This window comes from Acromyrmex echinatior, chromosome 5 (assembly GCF_024713525.1).
Source record: "Acromyrmex echinatior isolate Ae372 chromosome 5, ASM2471352v2, whole genome shotgun sequence".
Lineage (NCBI taxonomy): Eukaryota > Metazoa > Arthropoda > Insecta > Hymenoptera > Formicidae > Acromyrmex > Acromyrmex echinatior.
Window position 1 is genome coordinate 3,507,803 of NC_141856.1, and position 20,918 is coordinate 3,528,720.

General features: G+C 31.8%; 2 protein-coding genes across 3 annotated transcripts; one reads left to right on the forward strand and one right to left on the reverse strand.

The window, feature by feature from the left end:
• The first annotated feature begins 1,334 nt into the window (after positions 1 to 1,334).
• On the forward strand, positions 1,335 to 8,503 carry UQCR-C1 (Ubiquinol-cytochrome c reductase core protein 1). The gene is made up of 7 exons (XM_011054298.2): positions 1,335 to 1,492; positions 3,003 to 3,221; positions 4,985 to 5,370; positions 6,619 to 6,812; positions 6,886 to 7,055; positions 7,706 to 7,960; positions 8,109 to 8,503. Exons 1-7 carry the CDS (start codon positions 1,424 to 1,426, stop codon positions 8,247 to 8,249), a joined length of 1,434 nt encoding a protein of 477 aa, XP_011052600.1. The 5' UTR covers positions 1,335 to 1,423; the 3' UTR covers positions 8,250 to 8,503.
• A 10,313-nt stretch (positions 8,504 to 18,816) lies between these two features.
• LOC147909694 (uncharacterized) lies at positions 18,817 to 19,712 on the reverse strand. 2 transcript variants are annotated; one of them, XM_087406658.1, is made up of 2 exons: positions 19,495 to 19,712; positions 18,817 to 19,299 (listed from the first exon to the last, which is right to left on the reverse strand). In XM_087406658.1, exons 1-2 carry the CDS (start codon positions 19,578 to 19,580, stop codon positions 18,897 to 18,899), a joined length of 489 nt encoding a protein of 162 aa, XP_087262784.1. In that variant the 5' UTR covers positions 19,581 to 19,712; the 3' UTR covers positions 18,817 to 18,896. The 2 variants fall into 2 exon arrangements, with proteins under 2 accessions (XP_087262784.1, XP_087262783.1); XM_087406657.1 differs by having other exon boundaries at positions 19,471 to 19,712.
• Positions 19,713 to 20,918: the final 1,206 nt, after the last annotated feature.

A 20,918-nucleotide genomic window follows, 5' to 3' on the forward strand; every position in this document is an offset into this window, starting at 1 on the left:
TGAATTCACATTACAATGAGAACATTGAAGTGAGTAGGACTGTGGTCAAAGTCTCGTTACAAATGCTTTGAAGCAATTGATGGATCAATTAGAAGAAAAAATTTTACAAATTTTACAAATTAAAAAACGCTTTGAAAGCGTTTGCAGTATCGCGTTGACTGCATTCTACAAGCTATATTGGAGCATGTTGGAACATGCGCTCAATGATTACCCATGGAAGCATGGGTGCCGTTCCACGACGCGTATTGCCGTAGAGAAACCTTCTTTCTGGTTACATAAAAATATCTATGAATACGCGCATATGATGATATGCGTCATAGAAAGGCATGGGTAGTCATTAGGCGCATTCAGGATTGCGTTCCAAAATTCAATGTACTCATTGCACTAGTTCAGTCATAGAAAACAGACAGGGTCTTTATTCTTGAGCACGAATGAATAATTTTTGCATATGAAAATGACAGTTTCTCGATTGTGATTGATCGATTGTATACGGAATTGCTATTTTTATATGCGATATTTGTTCAAGAATGGGACCTCTGTAATGCGCCGGGTGGTGATTGCGACATCTATAAGTAATCTATTGAAATTCGTTAAGCCGGTTCTACATTAGTTGCAAGGCAATCGCAAGTTTGTTGCGACAGTCAATCTGAAGCTTGCATTTTGAAATAATCGCTTTATATTGGCTGTCGCAACAAATTTGCGATCGGCTTGCAACTAATGTACAACTGGTTTTATGGCTTCTGCACACTGAATGCTTACCGCGGCAAAATGTAATGCGGTAGCCAATAAGCTTACAGCTTCTAATGTGTTCATTGGTTACCGCGTTTCATTTTACCGGCCGGCAAGCGTTTCCAGTGTGCAGAAGCCATAAAGCCGGTTCTACATTGCAAACCGATGCAGGAACCATTACAGAATCTTTACGACGCACAACATGTAGTTGTAAAATATGTAGTTTTATACATTTCATAACAATTGTGTTGTAATTTTCTTTCGTATTTAAAAAATTATAAAATTTCTTGATATTTTTCCTTAAATAAAAAATATTTTCCTGGAAATGTTTACAAATTTCAGTAGATTTCGACTAAAATTCTGTTTTCCTATCAATTCATTAAATTTCATTGAACCTCAGGAAATTTCCTGAAACTTGGCAATTCTGAAGCTAGCCGCTTTGTCAACTTGAACGTGCCCATTTTATCCTTGTTGATCACAAGAAAGTTGAATAAAGATAAAAGATAGGAGTCAAGTTTAACAGAGTCAAGTTTTGGAACGCACTCCTGTGAACTCAATAGTTGAGTGAGCGCTCGCTGTTATTGATATATTCTTTTAGATTATCCAATCAGAATTTTAGATCTAGAAGAATATATTAATAGCAGCGAGCGCTCAACTGTTAAATCTGCTGAACGCAGCCAAATAAATTGGAAAAATGGCTACTCGTCTTCTAAGGATTAGAAGCATTCTTCGCACGTATTCTAATAAAACCAGTCTTGTAAAGGTAAAACGTGACAGTCATTGCATTGTGATAATGATTTTCCTAATCGATTTATTTATAATTGCGTTTGAGTTAAATTGAAGATTTGTCTCTTTTATACTTTCCTCTTACGTAATAAGAAAAAAAAATAAAGATTTTAACACGTATAATATTCAGAAACAATATGACTGTATACATTATTTTATTATGAAATTCAATAAAGCAAAAAAATTGGAAATACATTTGGAATACATATTCTCAGATACATAACCTTATTTATGTCTATAGGCCTGTTCTCTTTTTAACTGAACTTTTGCATCAGTTCATCTTTCTTCTTCTACTTTCCTCCTGAAAAGAAAAGGAAGAAAAATGAACTAATGCAAAAGTTCAACCAAAAAGAACAAGCCTTATGTGTGCCTTTTAACAAGCGACAGTATTATACATTGATCATATCATCTTTGTTTAATATAGGCAAACAAAGATATGATCCATTGTGTCACACTGTGTCATTTGTGTCGCCTGTTGGAAGACACACTATTTCTATCAATGTAGATTAATCTTGGTTTAACTTGCTTTTATCTTTTTTTAATTCTAAGACTCAGTTTCATAATTAATTCCGAGGTTCAATTTATTTTTTATTTCTTTTCAAATCTAGAATTGAAAAGAGATAATATATAAATTGAATCTCCGTTAAAAATTTAACTGTGAGTTGTGAAACTGGACCTAAGAATTAGAAAAAAAAATAAATTAAACCGAGATTACAGTTAATTTACATTGATAGAAATGAATAGCCAAATATTGGTCTCTTGTGTTTATGTTTTATTTATTTTGACAGATGTAATTTAATGAAAAAGAACATTTAACAATTTGATACAAATTTAGATTCTTGAGAATAAATCAGATAATTATTAACATTAAATAAAGAACATTCTTGTTAGTACCAAAAATTATTAAATTTCTTGTTAATTTAATGAAGTTATATTATTACTCTGGTTTTGCTCATGGTTTCTAGACTGAAAAAGATTTTGATGTGCAATAAGCAGAGTCAGATATGTTTGTAAATTTACACAAGAAATATTTAAGCACTAAGATCTTGTTTTGACCAAATATAAGAACATTTAATATATGTATGAACATATATATATATATATATATATATATATATATATATATACCTTATTATTAATTAATTAAAAACATAAATATTACAAATAGTATTTGTTGAAATTTGAGATTTATGTAATATGGACAAATTTTTTATATAAATGCAATTTTCTTCCAACAAAAAAAGCAGCATTTGTGCATAATGTAATTGATGCATTAAAAATTTTTGCCATATATTATAAAATGTTGTTTAGTAAAATGTTTGATATATTTAAATATTTCAAAATAAATGTAATAAATATAAAAAATTTAAGTGTATTATTTAATAAAGGATTTTTATAAATAAATATAGTAAACTGAATATGGATAACTTATATATTTTTAATGGAAGGTATATATTATTTAAATTTGTTTAATGATACTTCTCTAGATATCAAAACAATGGCAGTCAACTGCTGCTTCTCTGAAAGAAACACTTATCAATCAACCAGCTACGAGAGTTACAACTTTGGATAGTGGAATGAGAGTTGCCAGTGAAGATAGTGGAGCTGCAACAGCCACTGTTGGTCTTTGGATAGATTCTGGCAGTCGATATGAGACAGATGACAACAACGGTGTTGCTCATTTCATGGAGCACATGGCTTTCAAGGTAAACTAATGTCACTAATAAGTAATGATATTTTTAGTTGTGGCTTTTAGTATAGATTTTAGAGTTCTGTACGTATAATGATTTGCCTGTGATCAAACTAGAGTGAATTTTGAATGATAAAACTGTGATATATGACTAATGACTGTACAGTCTGGGCCAAAAGTGTAAGGTAACAAATTGATGTAAAAGTTCTACATTTAACAAAAATAAATTAAAAAATAGTTTTATTGAAAAATATTTGTATAACATTTTTAATATATATTTAATGCGCCTGTAGTCTTAAGCATGGTCTACAATAAGTTGCTAATGCACCGTTGCCAGTCGCAATGCTTCACAATCAGAAGCACCACTAATTACTATTGACGCTTCTGATTGACTGTTGCTAAGCATTGCGACTGGTGACGAAGTGTTTGCAACTTATTTTAGACCACGCTTAAAGGCTTAGGACACTCGTACGGATTACAAGAGATCCGGGTTTGATTCCCGGCCAAGATAATATTTTTTGCAATAAAAAATCACTCGTTTTTGGGCCCTCGACTGCACTCTGTGTGCAATGGTATCTTGTAATGAGACATTAATCACAGAGAAGTTTCAAATTGAGGTGACAATTGTTTTCAGAGCTAGGAGGAGAGGTGGAATCGAAGTCCGTTATCGAATTATCATTATAGATCTGCGAAATCTGGTATTTTATGAAGCTTTTAAAAAGAACGCTCATTCATGTAAACCAGTGAACTCTGTGCGTGATAAGTACGTTTGTCTCACTTTATTCACGTACTGTTACTAAAGTGAGACAGACATCACGCATGGCTGTCACTCTCGTACAGTCAACCGCCACTCTTCAGCGTTAACATAGGGAAGGCTCCCTCCAATATGTATATAATTACTGTGACAGACGCACTTTTGCAAGTGCAGAGTCTTGCGTAAATGACGCCTTGAATGCTTAAAAAAAAGATTTTTGCATAATCGTAATATACCTAATACACACATGACACCCCCTTATGGTAACAATTATCACCTTAACCTGAAACTTCTTTGTAATTAATGTATTTCATTGTAGGATATCATTTGACAGTTAAGTCTAAAAATTGAGGGCTCAAAAACGGGCGAATAAAACTCCTTTTTTGAAATCACTTTATTTACAGTTTTTCAGCACATTAACATCTTTCTAATATGATGCCTGATTGAATCAAATTATTAAAAATTGCTTGTCGATTTAATTTAATTCTACTGTAATAATAATATTATTATTAATATTATTATTACAGTAGTTTAATTGCGTTTATTAGTCCGTAAATTCGGCGCGCAGTTCGAATATGTATATATGCATATACATATATAGTACATATATAATTCATATTGAATTATGCATTTAAGCCAGAGCTGGGATTTAATTGCCCTTTGTCGGATAAAATACTGATCGGCATTTAGACTGCGCACGAGTTAGTGAAGTGAGCAAGAACCAAGTTGAAAATCGGCTGAAATGTGTAACTAAATCCCAGCTCTGATTTAAGATTAAAGATCTAGTTTCAATCATTAGTATAGGCATTTTTATTGTATTGATTGTGTTCTCACATATACGGCCTAAGTAAGATTTTTATTGTTAATATTTATTTTATCATTGCTTTTATTGTTGCTTTTTCAAAAAAATTTATGGTACTTATACTTATGACCAAGGCTGTATAATTACATAATTTTTATATTTAGCTTTTTCATTGAATTATTTATTATGTTTCTATTGATTGACTAGAATCTTTTGTTGACAGGGTACTGCTAAACGATCTCAAACTGATTTGGAATTAGAAATAGAGAATATGGGAGCACATCTGAATGCTTATACAAGTCGAGAACAAACAGTATTTTATGCAAAATGCTTGTCACAGGATGTACCAAAAGCTATTGAGATTCTCAGTGATATTATACAAAATTCAAAGCTAGGTGAAAATGAAATTGAAAGGGAACGTGGCGTTATCTTGCGCGAAATGCAGGAAGTTGAAACGAATTTACAAGAAGTTGTATTTGATCATTTGCATGCCGCTGCGTATCAAGGTACAGCCTTAGGACGGACAATACTGGGGCCTACTAAAAATATCAAAAATATTTCGCGAGATGATCTTGTTAAATACGTGAAAAATCATTATGGACCGTCTAGGTAATTCTCGTTGATTGATTTATGTAATTAAGGCTCCTGAGTATTCACTCCAGTCATATTGAATTGTGATAAGCGAGAAATGTGTCATAAACGACACGTTGATTTTTCTTGCATGCTATTTATAAATAAAGAGAATAGATGAAATGAAATGATGAGATCGCTTTAAAACACTTGTAAAAATGAACGAAAACTATCCTTATTTCCCTTGACAGTCAGTAAATAGTCATAAAAGGCATATAAAGTGGCATTTAATTTTTACTTAAGAACGTTCTCCGATTACAATTGTGCTCAACCTAATGAGCACATTAGTGCTCACCATTATGAAAATTTTTATAAAAATTTATTTCACTTTTATATATTAGGTGTTGGAATTAATTCGTAGCGTTTTACAAGTGATGGGAAGTACTTTCATTAATGTATTTTTTAATGCTCATGTGAAATAAATAACATTCTTTCATTAAAAACGCTACGAATTAATTCCAACACCTAATAGTATAAGATATTCCATAAGTGTTAATGTATTTATATAAGTTTTTTATAGTATAAAATGCCTTCCGCCTTCGCTACTGCCGCCAGTCGAAAAAATAGCAATTTTATTTATTTTACTGCTTACTTTGCTCAATGATTTCTTAAAAACGAATATCGGAAGCCATATTCAGACAAATTTCATATTATTTCTTGTGATATCAAGTTTTATGTCTCATTTCAAAAAATTGTTAAGAAAAACTTTTACAGTGAATAAAAAAACCTTTCGAATAAGCTTTAGATAGGGATTCTATGTTATGTACGTATATACATGTACATATGTATATGTATATATATTTTATTTTTGAAGTGGAATATTTCGATTTTTAATCCTGCTCCGTATTGAGTTTTTAAAGCATATATATTCAGGATAAAATAAGCTTATTCTGTAAGTTTCAGAAAAATCTAAAGAAAATGGATCTTTTCGGAGAACGCGTCCTTAATACGCATGCATAGCCTATTTTCACTTCACAAATCTTTTTCGACACTTTACTGACTATCAGAAGAAATAAGGAGAGTCTTCGTCCATCTTTACAAGTGTTTTAAAACGATCTCATAATTTCGTTTCATTCAAATTCTCTTTATTTACAAATGGTATGCAAGAAAAATCAGTGTCATTTCTCACTTTGATTAATCATCACGATTCAATATGGCTGAAGTGACTACTCAGGAGCCTTAATATTTATTAGTAATTAGAAAATTCAAATACCAGTTTTTTTTTAGATTTGTATTGGCTGGCGCTGGCGGTGTAGATCACAATCAATTAATCGAGCTTGCCGATAAGTATTTCGGCAAAATGACAGGACCGGAATATGATGTTATACCAGATTATATTAAAGCTTGTCGCTATACTGGTTCTGAAATAAGAATTCGTGATGATTCGATTCCTCTCGCCCATATTGCGATCGCAGTTGAAGGTATTAGTATTGTAACTAATTAATATTGCAGATAAATTGTAACATGCTATAGAATAATGAATGCATAATTTAGGTGCTGGATGGGCTGAGGCAGACAACATTCCTCTTATGGTCGCAAACACTCTTATAGGAGGATGGGATCGTAGTCAAGGAGGAGGCGTAAATAATGCAAGCAATTTAGCTAAAGCTTGTGCAGAAGAAGGCTTGTGCCACAGTTATCAGAGTTTTAACACATGTTACAAAGTATGTGTTAAATAAGATTCAATTTTTCATTCACTGATTAACTTATGGTTAAATAACCTATAGACCTATTCTGTAACTTTCAACGACAGTTCGGCATCTTTGTACAGTTAATAGTGCGTTCGGAAACGTCGCTTGGATGTCTCCGATGCCTCGGATTTATAATCTGTTCTTTATCATTAAATGTTGAACAAGGATAGATGATGAATCTGAGGCATTGGAGACATCCGAACGCAGCCACTCTTTATACTGTTGTTGCACAGTTTTTTCACCATGTAAAATACTTGCGCAATAACATCCCTAGCTAATAAAATTGTCGTTAAAAAGTTACAAAATAGAACTACTGATGTTTCATCCAATGAACTTGGCTTATGACATCATTATAGAGTGCATTCGGAAACTAGATATCCCTAATGTTTAACATTGAGTGAACAACAAAGATATACGAAGGCACTCGGGTGATGTTTTCAAATGCAGCCATAGTTCATTGGATAAAAACATCAGATTATTTAATTATAAGGTAATCAGCAAATGAAAAATCAAGTCTAAATATTACTAATTAATAATTCATATTTATAATATTTCATGTAAAACATGATTATAACAATTAATGCGTATCGAATCAATGAATGCATTATTTTTTTATTTTGCAGGATACAGGACTTTGGGGTATATATTTCGTTTGTGATCCCATGAAATGTGAAGAAATGGTATTTTGTATTCAACAAGAATGGATGAAATTGTGCACAACAGTTACTGAAAAAGATGTTACACGTGCAAAGAATATTCTGAAAACAAACATGTTCTTACAGTTAGATGGAACTACTGCCATTTGTGAAGATATCGGCCGACAGATGCTTTGTTATAATCGCCGTATTCCACTCCATGAACTCGAAATGAGGATAGATGTATGTAGTTTTTATTGTATAGATCAAAATGTATCAAAGTATAAATATTTAATACAAAAAGAGTAAACATGTGATTTGCAACAAAATCTTTTTATGAAGATGTTTATAAGATCTTAACATGTGATTATATATATAATTTATATTTCAGAGCGTAACTGCTGAAACTATTCAAAATGTTGGCATGAAATACATTTTCGATCACTGTCCAGTGGTCGCGGCAGTTGGTCCTGTTGAAAATTTAACAGATTATAATAATATTCGTGGAGCTATGTATTGGTTTAGAGTATAACTATTTTCAAGCATCAGTTACTGATCAAGTTTAGCATATTAATTAGAAATAAAATGAAACTACGATATGCATATATGTGCTTCTGATAAAATATCCGTGCGAATTGATAAATACTAATAAATATAGTTTCTAATAAATATAAAAATTGCATCTCTATGTGAGATCGTAGTTTTATTTTACCATACATTTATCAAATATTCGCAAATATTCGTTAATGTATATTGTCTGGCGAAAATAAATCATAATTGAAAATATGTTTTAGATAGTTCTTCAGTATTTAACTTAAAAATAAATATCAAGTAAGCGCTTGTAGAATCATTTTTTAATATTAGGAGTACGCAATTATTAGTAATCGTTAATTTAATAGTAATAATGTAATTTTCTTACGGACTCTCAAGTTTAACAATAAAAAATCCAAAAAAATCAAGGCGAATGAGAGTCAGCATGGTAGTTAATATGCAATCTTAAATCTTTATTCCAGATAATAGAATCTTTATTCCAAAAAAATACGTTTCAGTTTACTTTGAAACCATCCTCAGCAATACAATTTCAAAATATCAATTCCTTCATGTCCAAAAAAAAAAAAATCATCGATCAGGTTAACAGATTTGATGTTGTAATCTATTTGAAACATTAAATTATCTTATAAATATTTTCAAACCATTCTATCCAACAAGTTACAAATTAATATTAAAAAATTGATGACTCACTCCAAGACATAGAAGGAATTCGTTTCGACATTAGATCAAAACCAATTAAAATTTATTATCACTAAAGAGTATCAAGTTAAAAACCGCATGTTGATCGCAGCTCGAACGAAACATGACTAATATATAAAATACATTTAATATAATAAGTGTAAGGTTCATAATAATGTTCTTTCAAGTAGAAACTCTTTATTCTTAATTTTAATACAAAATCCACTTTATTAACAATAAGATTCGCAAAAACAATTTTTAGATGCGACTGGTCTTGCAGGACTCAATGGATTGACTCGCTTGGTCTAAGAATTCTCTATTTAAGGTAACGGAAAATCTTCTAAAAATTTCTAGAAAAATCGAGTTACATATACCTTATTTCTAGAAAGTCTTATTTCTATTTTTTATCCTAAAGGGCTTTTGTCCATAGATAAATGGACAAGAATTACAAGAAGTGAAACATAAAGAAAAGAAAAAAAAAGATCGTATTTCTAACGCTTCATTATTCTAAGGTTACATTCTAAGGTAGGTATATCGACAATGATTACACCTCCCTCCTTATAAAAAAATTTGATGTATATTCAAATTTTATTTCTAATCAAACATCTTAGTACTTCTGAATCTAGCATGTCTAACTCATGGCTAGTAACTGGGGTGCGAGCAGTATAATGTTGTGTTGGAGCTTTCCAAAACTACATTATAATAATTTTCGAATAATTGCTTAAGTAAATTAATTATACTTGAGAAAAGACCGATCTTATAAAGAAATATAAACAGAACAAAACCAAGGGCTATATATCCTGCCATGTGAAGATAGTACATAAATCTCTCCATTCAGGTAGTAGTTCTTTTATGTTCTGCAATTCGACCTGCTAAATTGTTTAATTCATTTAAACATTTTCCTAAGGTCTGTTCAAGATTAATATAAACTTCTGTTATTGGATCTAATGGTATGCCATATTAGCTTGTGCTTTATAAATGTCTCATTAATAGTCTTTTGATCTATTAAGCGAATAGTTTTATGAACTATCTTGTCTTTGAGCAAATTTTCGAGTGTCAGGATTGCAGTATCGGAAATTGCTATACAATACGGTTCGAGGTGAAGTATAAAATTTTGATGGATTCGCGCGTGACGTATTTTGTCAGAACAGAGTATATGTATAAGTTCTTCTCTTTTTCTAATATCATCCGTTAGTTTTTGCAATTCATCGTCCAAATTTAATAATGCCTCATCTATCTGAATATTATTAGCTTCATTGGCTTTAAACAAATCTCTAATACAATTAAACTGTTCGTTTAAATTTCTTATCGTGCCTGAAGTAATTTCGATAGCTTTTCCACTGCCGATTAGGGTTTTAAGTATAATATTAGTTTGATTCTTTACATACTGAACAATATTTTTCTGATCATATACAATTTATCTATTAGGTGTTGGAATTAATTCGTAGCGTTTTTTAATGAAAGAATGTTATTTATTTCACATGAGCATTAAAAAATACATTAATGAAAGTACTTCCCATTACTTGTAAAACGCTACGAATTAATTCCAACACCTAATAATACAATTATCTAATTCGTACATACAATTTATCTAATTCGTTATTGTAATAACTCGCATCCGTGTCAGCTAAAGTTCCAAATAATGTTTTATTTATTTCTCTTACAAAGTCGAATCTGCGTTTAATTTTTGTCTTTCTTTGAAGTTCCGCTAAATGTAACATGTTATCTAAATCGCCGGTTATTTCGGGTCGCTTTAATCGCCATGCAAGACGGTGTTTAGAGGAACAAGTCTAATTTTCTTCATTAAGCAACTTAAGAAAACATCTCTGATATAAAATTCGTATACACAACACTAAGCATATCATAATTTTTCTCTAAATTCGTTGAATCATATCCTATCACTATTTTCCACTGTTCATGGTACAATTTAATTTTGCTTAACGTTTCAAGGTAAATGATTTCGTCATCATTGAGTTGTGTGACAATATATTTTCCTTTTACTAAGGTGATCCTGGAGAATTAATAGAAGAAGAATTGGAATAAATTTCAAGTTCATCTTGTTTACCTGTAATAAAAGGCTTAATGTTACTCCTGTGATACTATTTAATCTTTGTGTTTTCGCGAATATGATAAGTTATGAATTTATCATGTCGAACCACAGGAAACGGACCCTTCCACTGAGGTTCGAATGACTTAGCATTGAAGTTCTTCACGAATACCAGATCACTAGAAAATATTCCAATAGAAAATATTCTATTGGAATGTAGTAGAAAGGTTGGAGTCTTAATAATCGCGTATGTTTCTACGTGCCTCTTCCAATTTATTTTCATGCTGTATATGCAGATCGTCTATTTGCTTTTGGAGAGATAATCTATCATCTTCTTCACTGAAGATGTGATTAGGTTCCCTGCCAAATTGTAACTCATAGGGTGTGTATCCTGTGTTCTTATTTACCGTACAATTATATAAGCATTACCTGGGGCAGTATCATGTTCCATTGCTCTTGTTCTTTCATATAATGTCTTATATATTCTGTAAGAATAATACGTGACCTTTCCCGTTTTTCCCGTTTGATTATGGATGATAAACTGACGTAAGCGTATGTTTGGCATGTAATTGATCGCAAAGTGTTTTGAATTCATTCGAAGTGAATTCCAGAGCGTTGTCTGATAGGAATTCTTTGAGTTTGCCAAAACATCTAAGCCAAGAAATACCAGAATGCTCTAATAATTGATGCGGTAGATTTATCTATAATATAATGGGTTCTGTTAATATGTATATCGTGTAAGATAATCTTGTACAACCATAACGATTTCCCCTATTTGTCAATTCAAATGGTCTCATGATATCTATAGATATCTTTTCGATAGGAGCTCGAGGAAGAGAAATATATAAGATTTTTGGGTACCTGGTTTGTTGAATTGACATGAATTCACATTTACTAATAAATTCTTTAACGTCAACGGTTATATTTTGCCAATTGTATTTTTTCTAATTCTTTGAAGTGTTTTCTCTACCGAATAATGTCCACCTAAGATTCCAGAATGCGCGTCTGAAATAATCTCCTTTTTATTTCGGGAAAATATTTAGAGACACATATATATATATATATATATATATATATATATATATATATATATATATATATAGTTTTTCTCCGAGATAGTATTCATCAATAACTGAAATTAATTTGGTAATGTATTATTTCTTTTTGGTCATGTATTACATTTACGTGTTAGTCATTTTCTGTTAGAAATCGTGTAATTGAATACTAAGTTGTCTGTGGGTAGCATGAAGGGAAATGTAAATTTCATTATCTCTTGTAATTTTAGGAGGAGTTTCAATAAAAAGAATCGTTTTATTCGACTGTCGTCCAACTTGATTTTTAATTATTATTTGTCTATTTATTTTAAGTTTGAATCGAGAAGGAGATTCCTACGGTGGACTAAGGAGAGGTTTAATTACTAGATTTATTTCTTGAAACCATTGTGAGAACCGCTCTTCGATAATAATTTTTGTTTTTGAATGTAAGTTATGTATAGAAATTAGAGTGTTAATAGAATTCTGAATTTTTTTGTTAGTAGGTCCAACAAAATTTGACGTCCTTTATCAGGATCCTTTATCAGGATCAGCATTTAAATTCTAAAGAATTGGTAGGATCAAAACTCGAAGGTTTTTCGGGGAAACAGATTTTGGATCTATATTTTTCCATCCTGGGATTGGATCTTTATTAAAGGCAATTTTAATAAGTTTTGTTTTGAATAAATACGAAAGCATGTGTTGAATGTCTTCATTTGAAACATATGAGTCGACCGCGTTAACCAAAATTCGTGAAAGAGCATCGGCGTTTGTATTTGTTTTTCCCGACTTGTAAACTATCTCGTATTCGAACTCTTCTAATTTTAGTCTCCATCTCATTAACCTTGAATTGGGATCTTTTACATTCATTAGCCAAATTAAAGGTTTATGGTCAATTATAATTTTGAATTTTCTTCCGTATAAGTATTGTCTAAAATGTTTGGTTGCCTATACAATTGCTAATAATTCTTTTTCAGTCGTGCTATATCATGTTTCGGCTTTATTTAAAGTTTTAGAGACAAAAGCCAGTGGCTTGTCCTTGCCTATTGTCCCTTGAGATAGAATAGCGTCTATCACTTCATTGGATGCATCTGTGAATACGAAAGGTTTATTCCAGTCCGGGTATGACAATACAGGTTGAGTCATTAATTTAGTTTTTAAAGAGTCGAACGAATTCTGCTGCATTTTTCCATTCAAAAGTTGAAGACTTTTGAAGGAGCCGTGTTAATGATTTTGCTATCTTAGAAAAGTCTTTAATAAACTTTCGATAATACCCAACCAATCCCAGAAATTGTTTGATTTCTTTAGAATTCAGTGAGACTAGTTTTTGACTTTTTCTATACGGATTAGGCTGTATACCTCGTTCCGAGATCACATGTCCTAAATATTCAAGTTCGGCTCTTAGATATTCACATTTGTCCGGTTGAAGTTTTAGGCCTACTTGCCTAAGTCTTTCAAATAATAGTCTCCGGTTTTTATTATGTTCTTGAATAGTTTTTCCGTAAACTATTATATCGTCAATATAAACAAAGCAATTGTTTCCTATTAATCCTTTTAGTTTCTTATTCATCATTCTTTGAAAAGTGCATTCTTCAGACCGAAAGGCATATGAGTGTATTCATAATGGCCATTTGGAGTGGAAAAAGCTGGTTTTGGAATATCTTTAGGATTCATATCTATTTTAATGGAATCTCGATGCTAAGTCAAAGGCTGAGAAATAACGCGCGTTGCTCAGATGGTCAAGAATTTCATTTATATTTAGAAGTGGATAGGCATCTTGAATAGTCTTTTCATTAAGCTTTCTAAAATCAATTACTAATCGCCATTTAGTTTTACCTGAGGCATCTTGTTTTTTTGGTACTATCCAAAATGACGAATTATAAGAAGAATTCGATTCTCTTATTATACTCTTAGTTAACATTTATTTTATTTGCATTTTAATTTCTTCTTGATGTATTGGAGGATAACGGTATTGTTTTGTGTGAATAAAATTTTCATCTGAGGTTTTAATCTCATGTTGGATCAGTGAGTGGGAGTGGATCTCCTGGTAAAGTGAATATCGTGATACTCTAATATTATATTCCAGATTTCACTAGAATACTCTGGAAGGTGCGAGAGACGAGTATTTTCTTTCAATAATTGCAAGCGTGTATTATCCAAGATTTTTTTTGTAATGGAATATACCGGTACATAAAAATCCTCAATACTTTTCAGCATGCAAATGTTTGTAAAATAGGCTTATTAGAATCATTCATCCTCGTAATTACTCCAGTGTCATCCCTAAATGTGACTAATACATCTGAACTTTTTTTAATGTCACTAGGATGTGGTTTGTCACATCTTTTAAATTCCTTTCCTTTAAGAATTAAACTTTTATTTGAAAAATTGAAATTGTTTCTCGTAAAAAAATCGATGCCCTAATGTTTAACTGGCGAATAATCGTCTAATATGTGAAATACATTTTATCCTGAACATTTCTACAATTACTTAGTTTTCAAAGAATGTGTCGTGACGCCGGATACTATTGTATTATTAAATCTACCTATAAATTTTTATTTTCAATGAACATTTCATGAATTAAAAATATATCCGAATCCGTGTCTATTAAAAAAATTGTTTGCTTAAAACCTGGTATTTTCAAGGCTCTGATATAAGTTCCACCGGGTCCCTGGTAAATCTTTTGTTGATGTGTTGCTCCACGGTTCGATCGATTGCATGTGAAGGACGCGATGCTTGATTCGGTGATCAATTGAGAAAATGACGCTCGTGAAAATTTTTGTTGGCTTCGTTGTAGGTGGAATGCTTTGGTTCTGCATTCTTTTTCCTCATGTCCTCGCCTCTTACAATAGCCACATTTTTGATGTTGAAACCGGAGTTTTTGAATAGGTTTCCTTGAGACTTCATTGCGTTATATGCGTAGTCTTAACTGGAGTTCTTCGAAAGTTCTCGCTTTCGAGAACGCTTGATTTAAAGTGTCCATATCGAAGCAATAGAGATGATCTCCAATTTCTGGTTTTATATTACGACGGACTTTCGTTGACAAAGTTCCTCTCGAATACAAATGATCGCGACTTCATTGCTTTGCGAATTAATCGTGGTGATAATGTCATGGTGTATTCGGAGGAAACGATTTATAAATTCGTCAATATTTTTATTATATCTTTGAATACACGTATCTCTTTGTAATTCTAATGCAGTCTAGAGATTTTGAGCTGTTTCAAATAGATATCTCAATTTTTCGAAAAGTCATGGAAAATTTGGAGTAGCGTCGATTCTTACTATGCCCTTTGCTCTTCCTGTGAGTTTCTGCACGATGATACCGCAAAGAAATAATTCGTGTTGATTGACTGCCAGTCGCTTTACTGCGACTTGAATGTGCCCAATAAAAGATTCGACGTTAAGTCCATCGAATTCTGGGATTAGATGCATAGCTTGGACATATGTATTTATTAAAATCTCGGGATTCTCTGATTGAACAATCAGAGACCGATATTGCTTCCGGGAATCGCTCTCCGGATGGATTTATTTGTAAATTGTTCATTTGATCTCTAAGCGCTTGTACAGCGTCCGTAACTTTTAGCAATTGTTCTGCTAATATATTTAAAGTAAGCATTTGTTCGTGAAACGGGTTTTGTGCGCGCGACATTGGAGCAGTTATAAAAATTTTTGACTCCATATATTAATATATTAATGTCTACACTTGAGTCAGAAGAGGTATCGGAATTGATCTTCTGTAATTTGTCCACGTCTGAATATTATCCAGGATATTGAGGTAAAGCGAAACAATCTTCGAATCTTCCTCGGAAGTAACTAATGTAACTAGTATATGTCGTCTCGAAGTTAAAGTACTTCCAATTTTACTATTTTTACGCACTTTTTATCCCGCACCGCCACCAATTGTAAGGTTCGTAGTAATGTTCTTTCAAGTAGAAACTCTTCATACTTAATTTTAATACAAAATTCACTTTATTAACACTAAGATTCGCAAAAACAATTTTTAGATGCGACTGATCTTGCAGGATTCAATGGACTGACTCGCTTGATCCAAGAATTCTTTATTTAAGGCGTCGGAAAATCTTCTAGAAAATTCGAGTTACAAATACCTTACCTTATTTCTAGAAAGTCTTATTTTTATTTTTTTATCCTAAGAGGTCTTTGTCCATAGATAAATGGACAAAGGTTACAAGAAGTGAAACATAAAGAAAAAAAAGAAAAAGGTCGTATTTCTAACGCTTCATTATCCTAAGGTTACATTCTAAGGTAGGGATATGGACAATGGTTACATAAGACATGTCAGATCAACAAGGAAAATAAAAAAAAAAGAACATCAATACATAAATAATAATTTGTATAAACCGACAAATTGTAACTATTTAATATCTTTCAATAATTGTATATAAGGTTGATGTATACCCTCTGTATCTGAGCATAAATTGAGACTATTTTGTTGTATGAGTATATGAAGGTTTAGATATTAAACATTTATTAAGAAAACGCTCTTCATCTAATATCGCATTCATCCAATCGAAGTCATGTTCAAATTCAATCCGATGTTTTGTGATCACCAATTGGTTGTTACTATTTCGATTAATATGATTACGATGCTTAGCCAATCTAGTTTTAAGTTTTCTTCCTGTCTGTCCAATATAAAAGGCATCGCAGGATTTACATGAGATTTTATACACAACATTTTTTTGTCTTTTTTCTTGTCTTTATGTCCCTAGATCAAACTATTTAATTTATTTAAGCTAGTAAAAGTTAATTTAGTTAAAGGTTTTACTAATTCTTTTGAAATTCCTCTGAAATTTTTGAAATATAAGGTAGTACAAACCAAGAAATACAATCTTGATTTTTTCTCTTGATTTTTTTTATTGTATCGTACCTTTATGAATGAGAATTTTTAAACATGTATTAATAGTATTAATAGTATTAAAAATTAAATCAATCAGATAGTCATTTTTTAGTACGTAGTCTTTTTTGGAATAAAGATTCTATTTTCTGGAATAAAAGATTTAAGATTAAAAAATATTAATAAGGCTCTGTACGTATAAAACAAAGTAGTACACAAGAAAGGCAAAGAATCAGTAATGTATAAAAGAATTTTAATTTAAATAAGCAAAATTCATACAAAACAATTAACAAACGTTTCAACTCCAATCGAATCATTTTCAATGTAATCTTAAAATATAAATATCATTCTAAATTAAAAATATGCACAAGGTCTCACAATATTATTATAATTCTTTAATATCAAATTTTTCATTTGATAGTACGCTGCGAGTCATTTTTATCAAGAATTAACATAGTCATAAGAAAATTCTGGAAAAGTAACCGTGAACAAAAAGAATTAATATTAATTACATAAAAATTAGTAATATGATAATGTACCTTAAGTAGTAAATGTGTTAAGAGTCCATTGATAAACAAAGAGAAAAAAACACAAGTAGATCAATGTAGTTCATTTTATGATACAAATATAATAGTCTTTTTATTCAATAACTTATTTTAAGCAAATTTGCAAAGATAACAAGCATCTGACTTTCACGATGTCAAATAACGAAATGTCAAGAAGAAAATTATCGAGAACGGAAATCGGCAAAATGGGGGGAAAAGAGAGAAGATATTAGGAAGAAAAAAGAGAATGTATAATGTCAGAATACAATTCAGGCAAAGACTTTGTGTCATTTTGTCTGTTTATTCCATGTTTCTGTTTTTTAATATGGATCATTTCAGATATCAACCTTTTATTATATGAAGGCTCTACATCTAATGTGTCCACTTTATATATTAATTTAAAGTTATGATTTTCCTTAATACGGTGATTGGAAATCACTGATGGAGATTTTGAACTTATATTGATTGTCCGAAACATGTTCATGCAATCTGGTCTTTAATTGTCTTTTTGTTTGGCCAACATAACTAACATCACAAGATATTCTGTAGACTACATTTTGATTCTGACATTTTTGAACGTGTTCCAAATCATCCTTTCCTCTCTTTATGAAACTTCTTAATGTGTTAGGAATGATAAAAACCAATTTACAATTAAACTTACTATTAACAATAGGTGTAAATCTTTCGTATCGTATTGACATGGAATCATAAAAAATCTCCCTGTATCATGCTTATTTTTATTCAAATTATTAATCTTATTAATATGATATTTAATTCTATTATGAATAGTCGAGAAAATAAAACGTAATGGATATCTATTCTTTAAAAAAATATTAATAGTGTCAATCAAATTATTTTGTTGGAATTTCGGATGACACAAGCAAAAAAATCTTATCTAAAACTCCATAAATTATATCTCTTTTATGACAAAGTGGATGGTGTGAATGGAAATTAAGAAATCTACCGAAAAAGGCTTTACAGTATACAAAAAAGATTTAAAATTGCGTATTAACTACCACGCTGACTTTCATTCATCTTGATTTTTTTGGATTTTTTGTCATTAATTTAACATTATATTTCTCGTATAAAAGACTGAAATGATTCTAAAAATTTTTGACTTTAATAATTATGTTCATTATACTGACAAAATATTTGTTTTTTTCATTTCTTTCTTCATTTTTATAATATTCGCGTTGTTCTTTAGTAAGAAACGTTAATATTTCTAATTAATCGATAATAGTAAAATATACAATCATCTTGTCTCTAAATTTATTGTTTATACAATTTGGAATATTAATATTCCATGTGTGTGTAATATTATTGTTGGAATGTTGGAATACATGTGTATATGATCTATAAGCATATCAAGCTAAAGGGTGTCTCAAAATGATCTGACATTTTAATGTATTAATAAAACATATTATTTATTTGAAAAGTACACATGTTTTTAGTTTAATATAAAGTACAAACATGGAGGTTATATGTGGAACACAATATCCGATAAATGGCCGCCTCGACTCTGTTTGCAAACGTTCATTCTTTTGACAAAATTTTCAATGACATTTTGGCATAATTGCGGACTAATTTCATTAATGGTACGTCTAATTTCTTCCTTCAACTCCGGAATGGTCTGTGGATCATTGGCATACACTTTTCCTTTCAGAAAACCCCAAAGAAAGAAGTCCAATGGCGTCAAATCGCACGATCTTGATGGCCAATTCACATCGCCGCGGCGCGAAATAACACGACCATGAAACTTCGTCTGCAATAACTGTAGTGGATTTTCACAATTTCTATGCGTTGCTCGATCGTGTAATTCTCCATGACTAAACCTCAATACTTCCTGATGGCAGTTGTTAAAGGTTAGTACGTTACGTTCGCTGCAAAAAAAATGGCGCGCAATTTAAAATGTCAGATCATTTTGAGACACCCTTTAGATGGAGTTAAACGGGGAGTACAGACTCTTGCATAATACATAACACATAAAGCATAAGAAATTCAAGCAATCACTTTTCCAAAAAATATTTTCCAAAATTCATAAGTATATTCACCACTGATGAGCCTGAGTAACGCACCCTGAACCGTCGCACCTGACGCCTCTCTCACTCCCGCCACCGCCTATGGTATGAGCCGATGGTGGGGGATTTTTCCGAATGCCCATGGCAATAAATCAGTAGATATAGAATCAGTCAGTTATTTTTCGGCCGCGCCAATCTAAATACGCGGCCCTTTTCGATTTTTAGTATAATAATAAGTTCCGCGTCAAACTCTAATTTTAATTCGGCCTCTATCTGACTCAGTAATTCTAGATCTAAGATCCATTTTTATTATAAGATCCGAATCTAACTGTTAGTTTAATACAAACAACTTTAGTCACTTTTGTGTAATCTAATGAACAAATACATATATTTGTACTTGATTTAAATGAACATACATGTGCATATTTCTCTTAACAAAACCTCACCCTATTTCTTCAAAAGTACTCATAATATCAAGCGCTAGTTGAACGCGATCGTACTTGCTAATTATTCGCAAATTGAATGTGTGCTGCAAACCAGCGCTGGACCAATCCGCATAGACGGATCAGAAGGCTGCACCAATCAGGATCCGCGAATTCGCACCCCGAGCGCAGCGCAGACCGTAACTACTACCCAGGATCTCCGACGACTAAACTGGAGCTGGATAACGTAAGGCAAGCGAAATATTATATAAGCCCCTTCTCTAGGAAATCAAGTCACAACTAGTCGCACAAAGGATGTGTCCCGATTTCCGCGCTCGCGTTCATCTATTGACGCTCAAATCTTGGCGGTGAATCCGCACTCTACGTGGTTATTTAGTGCATGCTGCATATCATCGTTATTCTTTCAACATAGGGAGAGCGGTATAATCAAGTGCCCGAAGTATTACTTCCGCGCCGGAAAGCGAAAAGAGGCATTATCAGGGGTTTTTTTTAAGATATTACCGCTTAGGCTTTCTCGATCGTTTCGAATCCTGTTAGTTCCATACTATAATAATTACTTTGCGTACCCTCGCAATTTGTCCAGAGTATCCTGAGGTACTAGAAAAATTTATCGCGTATCTGGGCAGAATGGGGGAACAGCCGTAGAACTACCCGGAATCTACTATCATCGGAATATCCAATGCCCGCCTCTAATCAATCACGGAGCTGGACAAATTTAGATAGGCCTCTCCCTCGGTACATAAATCGCGAAAATTTAATCCAATGTAAAGTCTCGGGTTAGTTATCTTCGGATTAGTTCGAAACCGCAGGACCGGCCCTCTCTCGGACGTAACAAAAGGAAGGAAATGAAGGACTTTGATTGATTCAATTTCTTATGCATTACGTAATATGCGTTATGCAAGAGTCTGTGCTCCTCGCTTTAGGGGTAAGAGATTTATATATTTCAGTTGAAAATTTTGGATGCGGCGTTCATATACTTGTTTTTCACGATTCATTTTTTTCTCTTCATTTTGTTTTCTTGTTTGTCATGATTACAAA

What these genes read in the sequence shown, in the direction of transcription:
- LOC147909694 (XM_087406657.1), bottom strand. Translation starts at nt 19,580, where the DNA reads ATGGGCATTCGGAAAAATCCCCCACCATCGGCTCATACCATAGGCGGT. An exon ending in GTTACTCAGGCTCATCAGTG is followed by an intron (nt 19,300 to 19,470) that starts GTGAATATACTT and finishes TTTTTTTTGCAG; the next exon opens with CGAACGTAACGTACTAACCT.
- UQCR-C1 (XM_011054298.2), top strand. Translation starts at nt 1,424, where the DNA reads ATGGCTACTCGTCTTCTAAGGATTAGAAGCATTCTTCGCACGTATTCT. An exon ending in TGGAGCACATGGCTTTCAAG is followed by an intron (nt 3,222 to 4,984) that starts GTAAACTAATGT and finishes TTTTGTTGACAG; the next exon opens with GGTACTGCTAAACGATCTCA. An exon ending in TATTGCGATCGCAGTTGAAG is followed by an intron (nt 6,813 to 6,885) that starts GTATTAGTATTG and finishes TGCATAATTTAG; the next exon opens with GTGCTGGATGGGCTGAGGCA.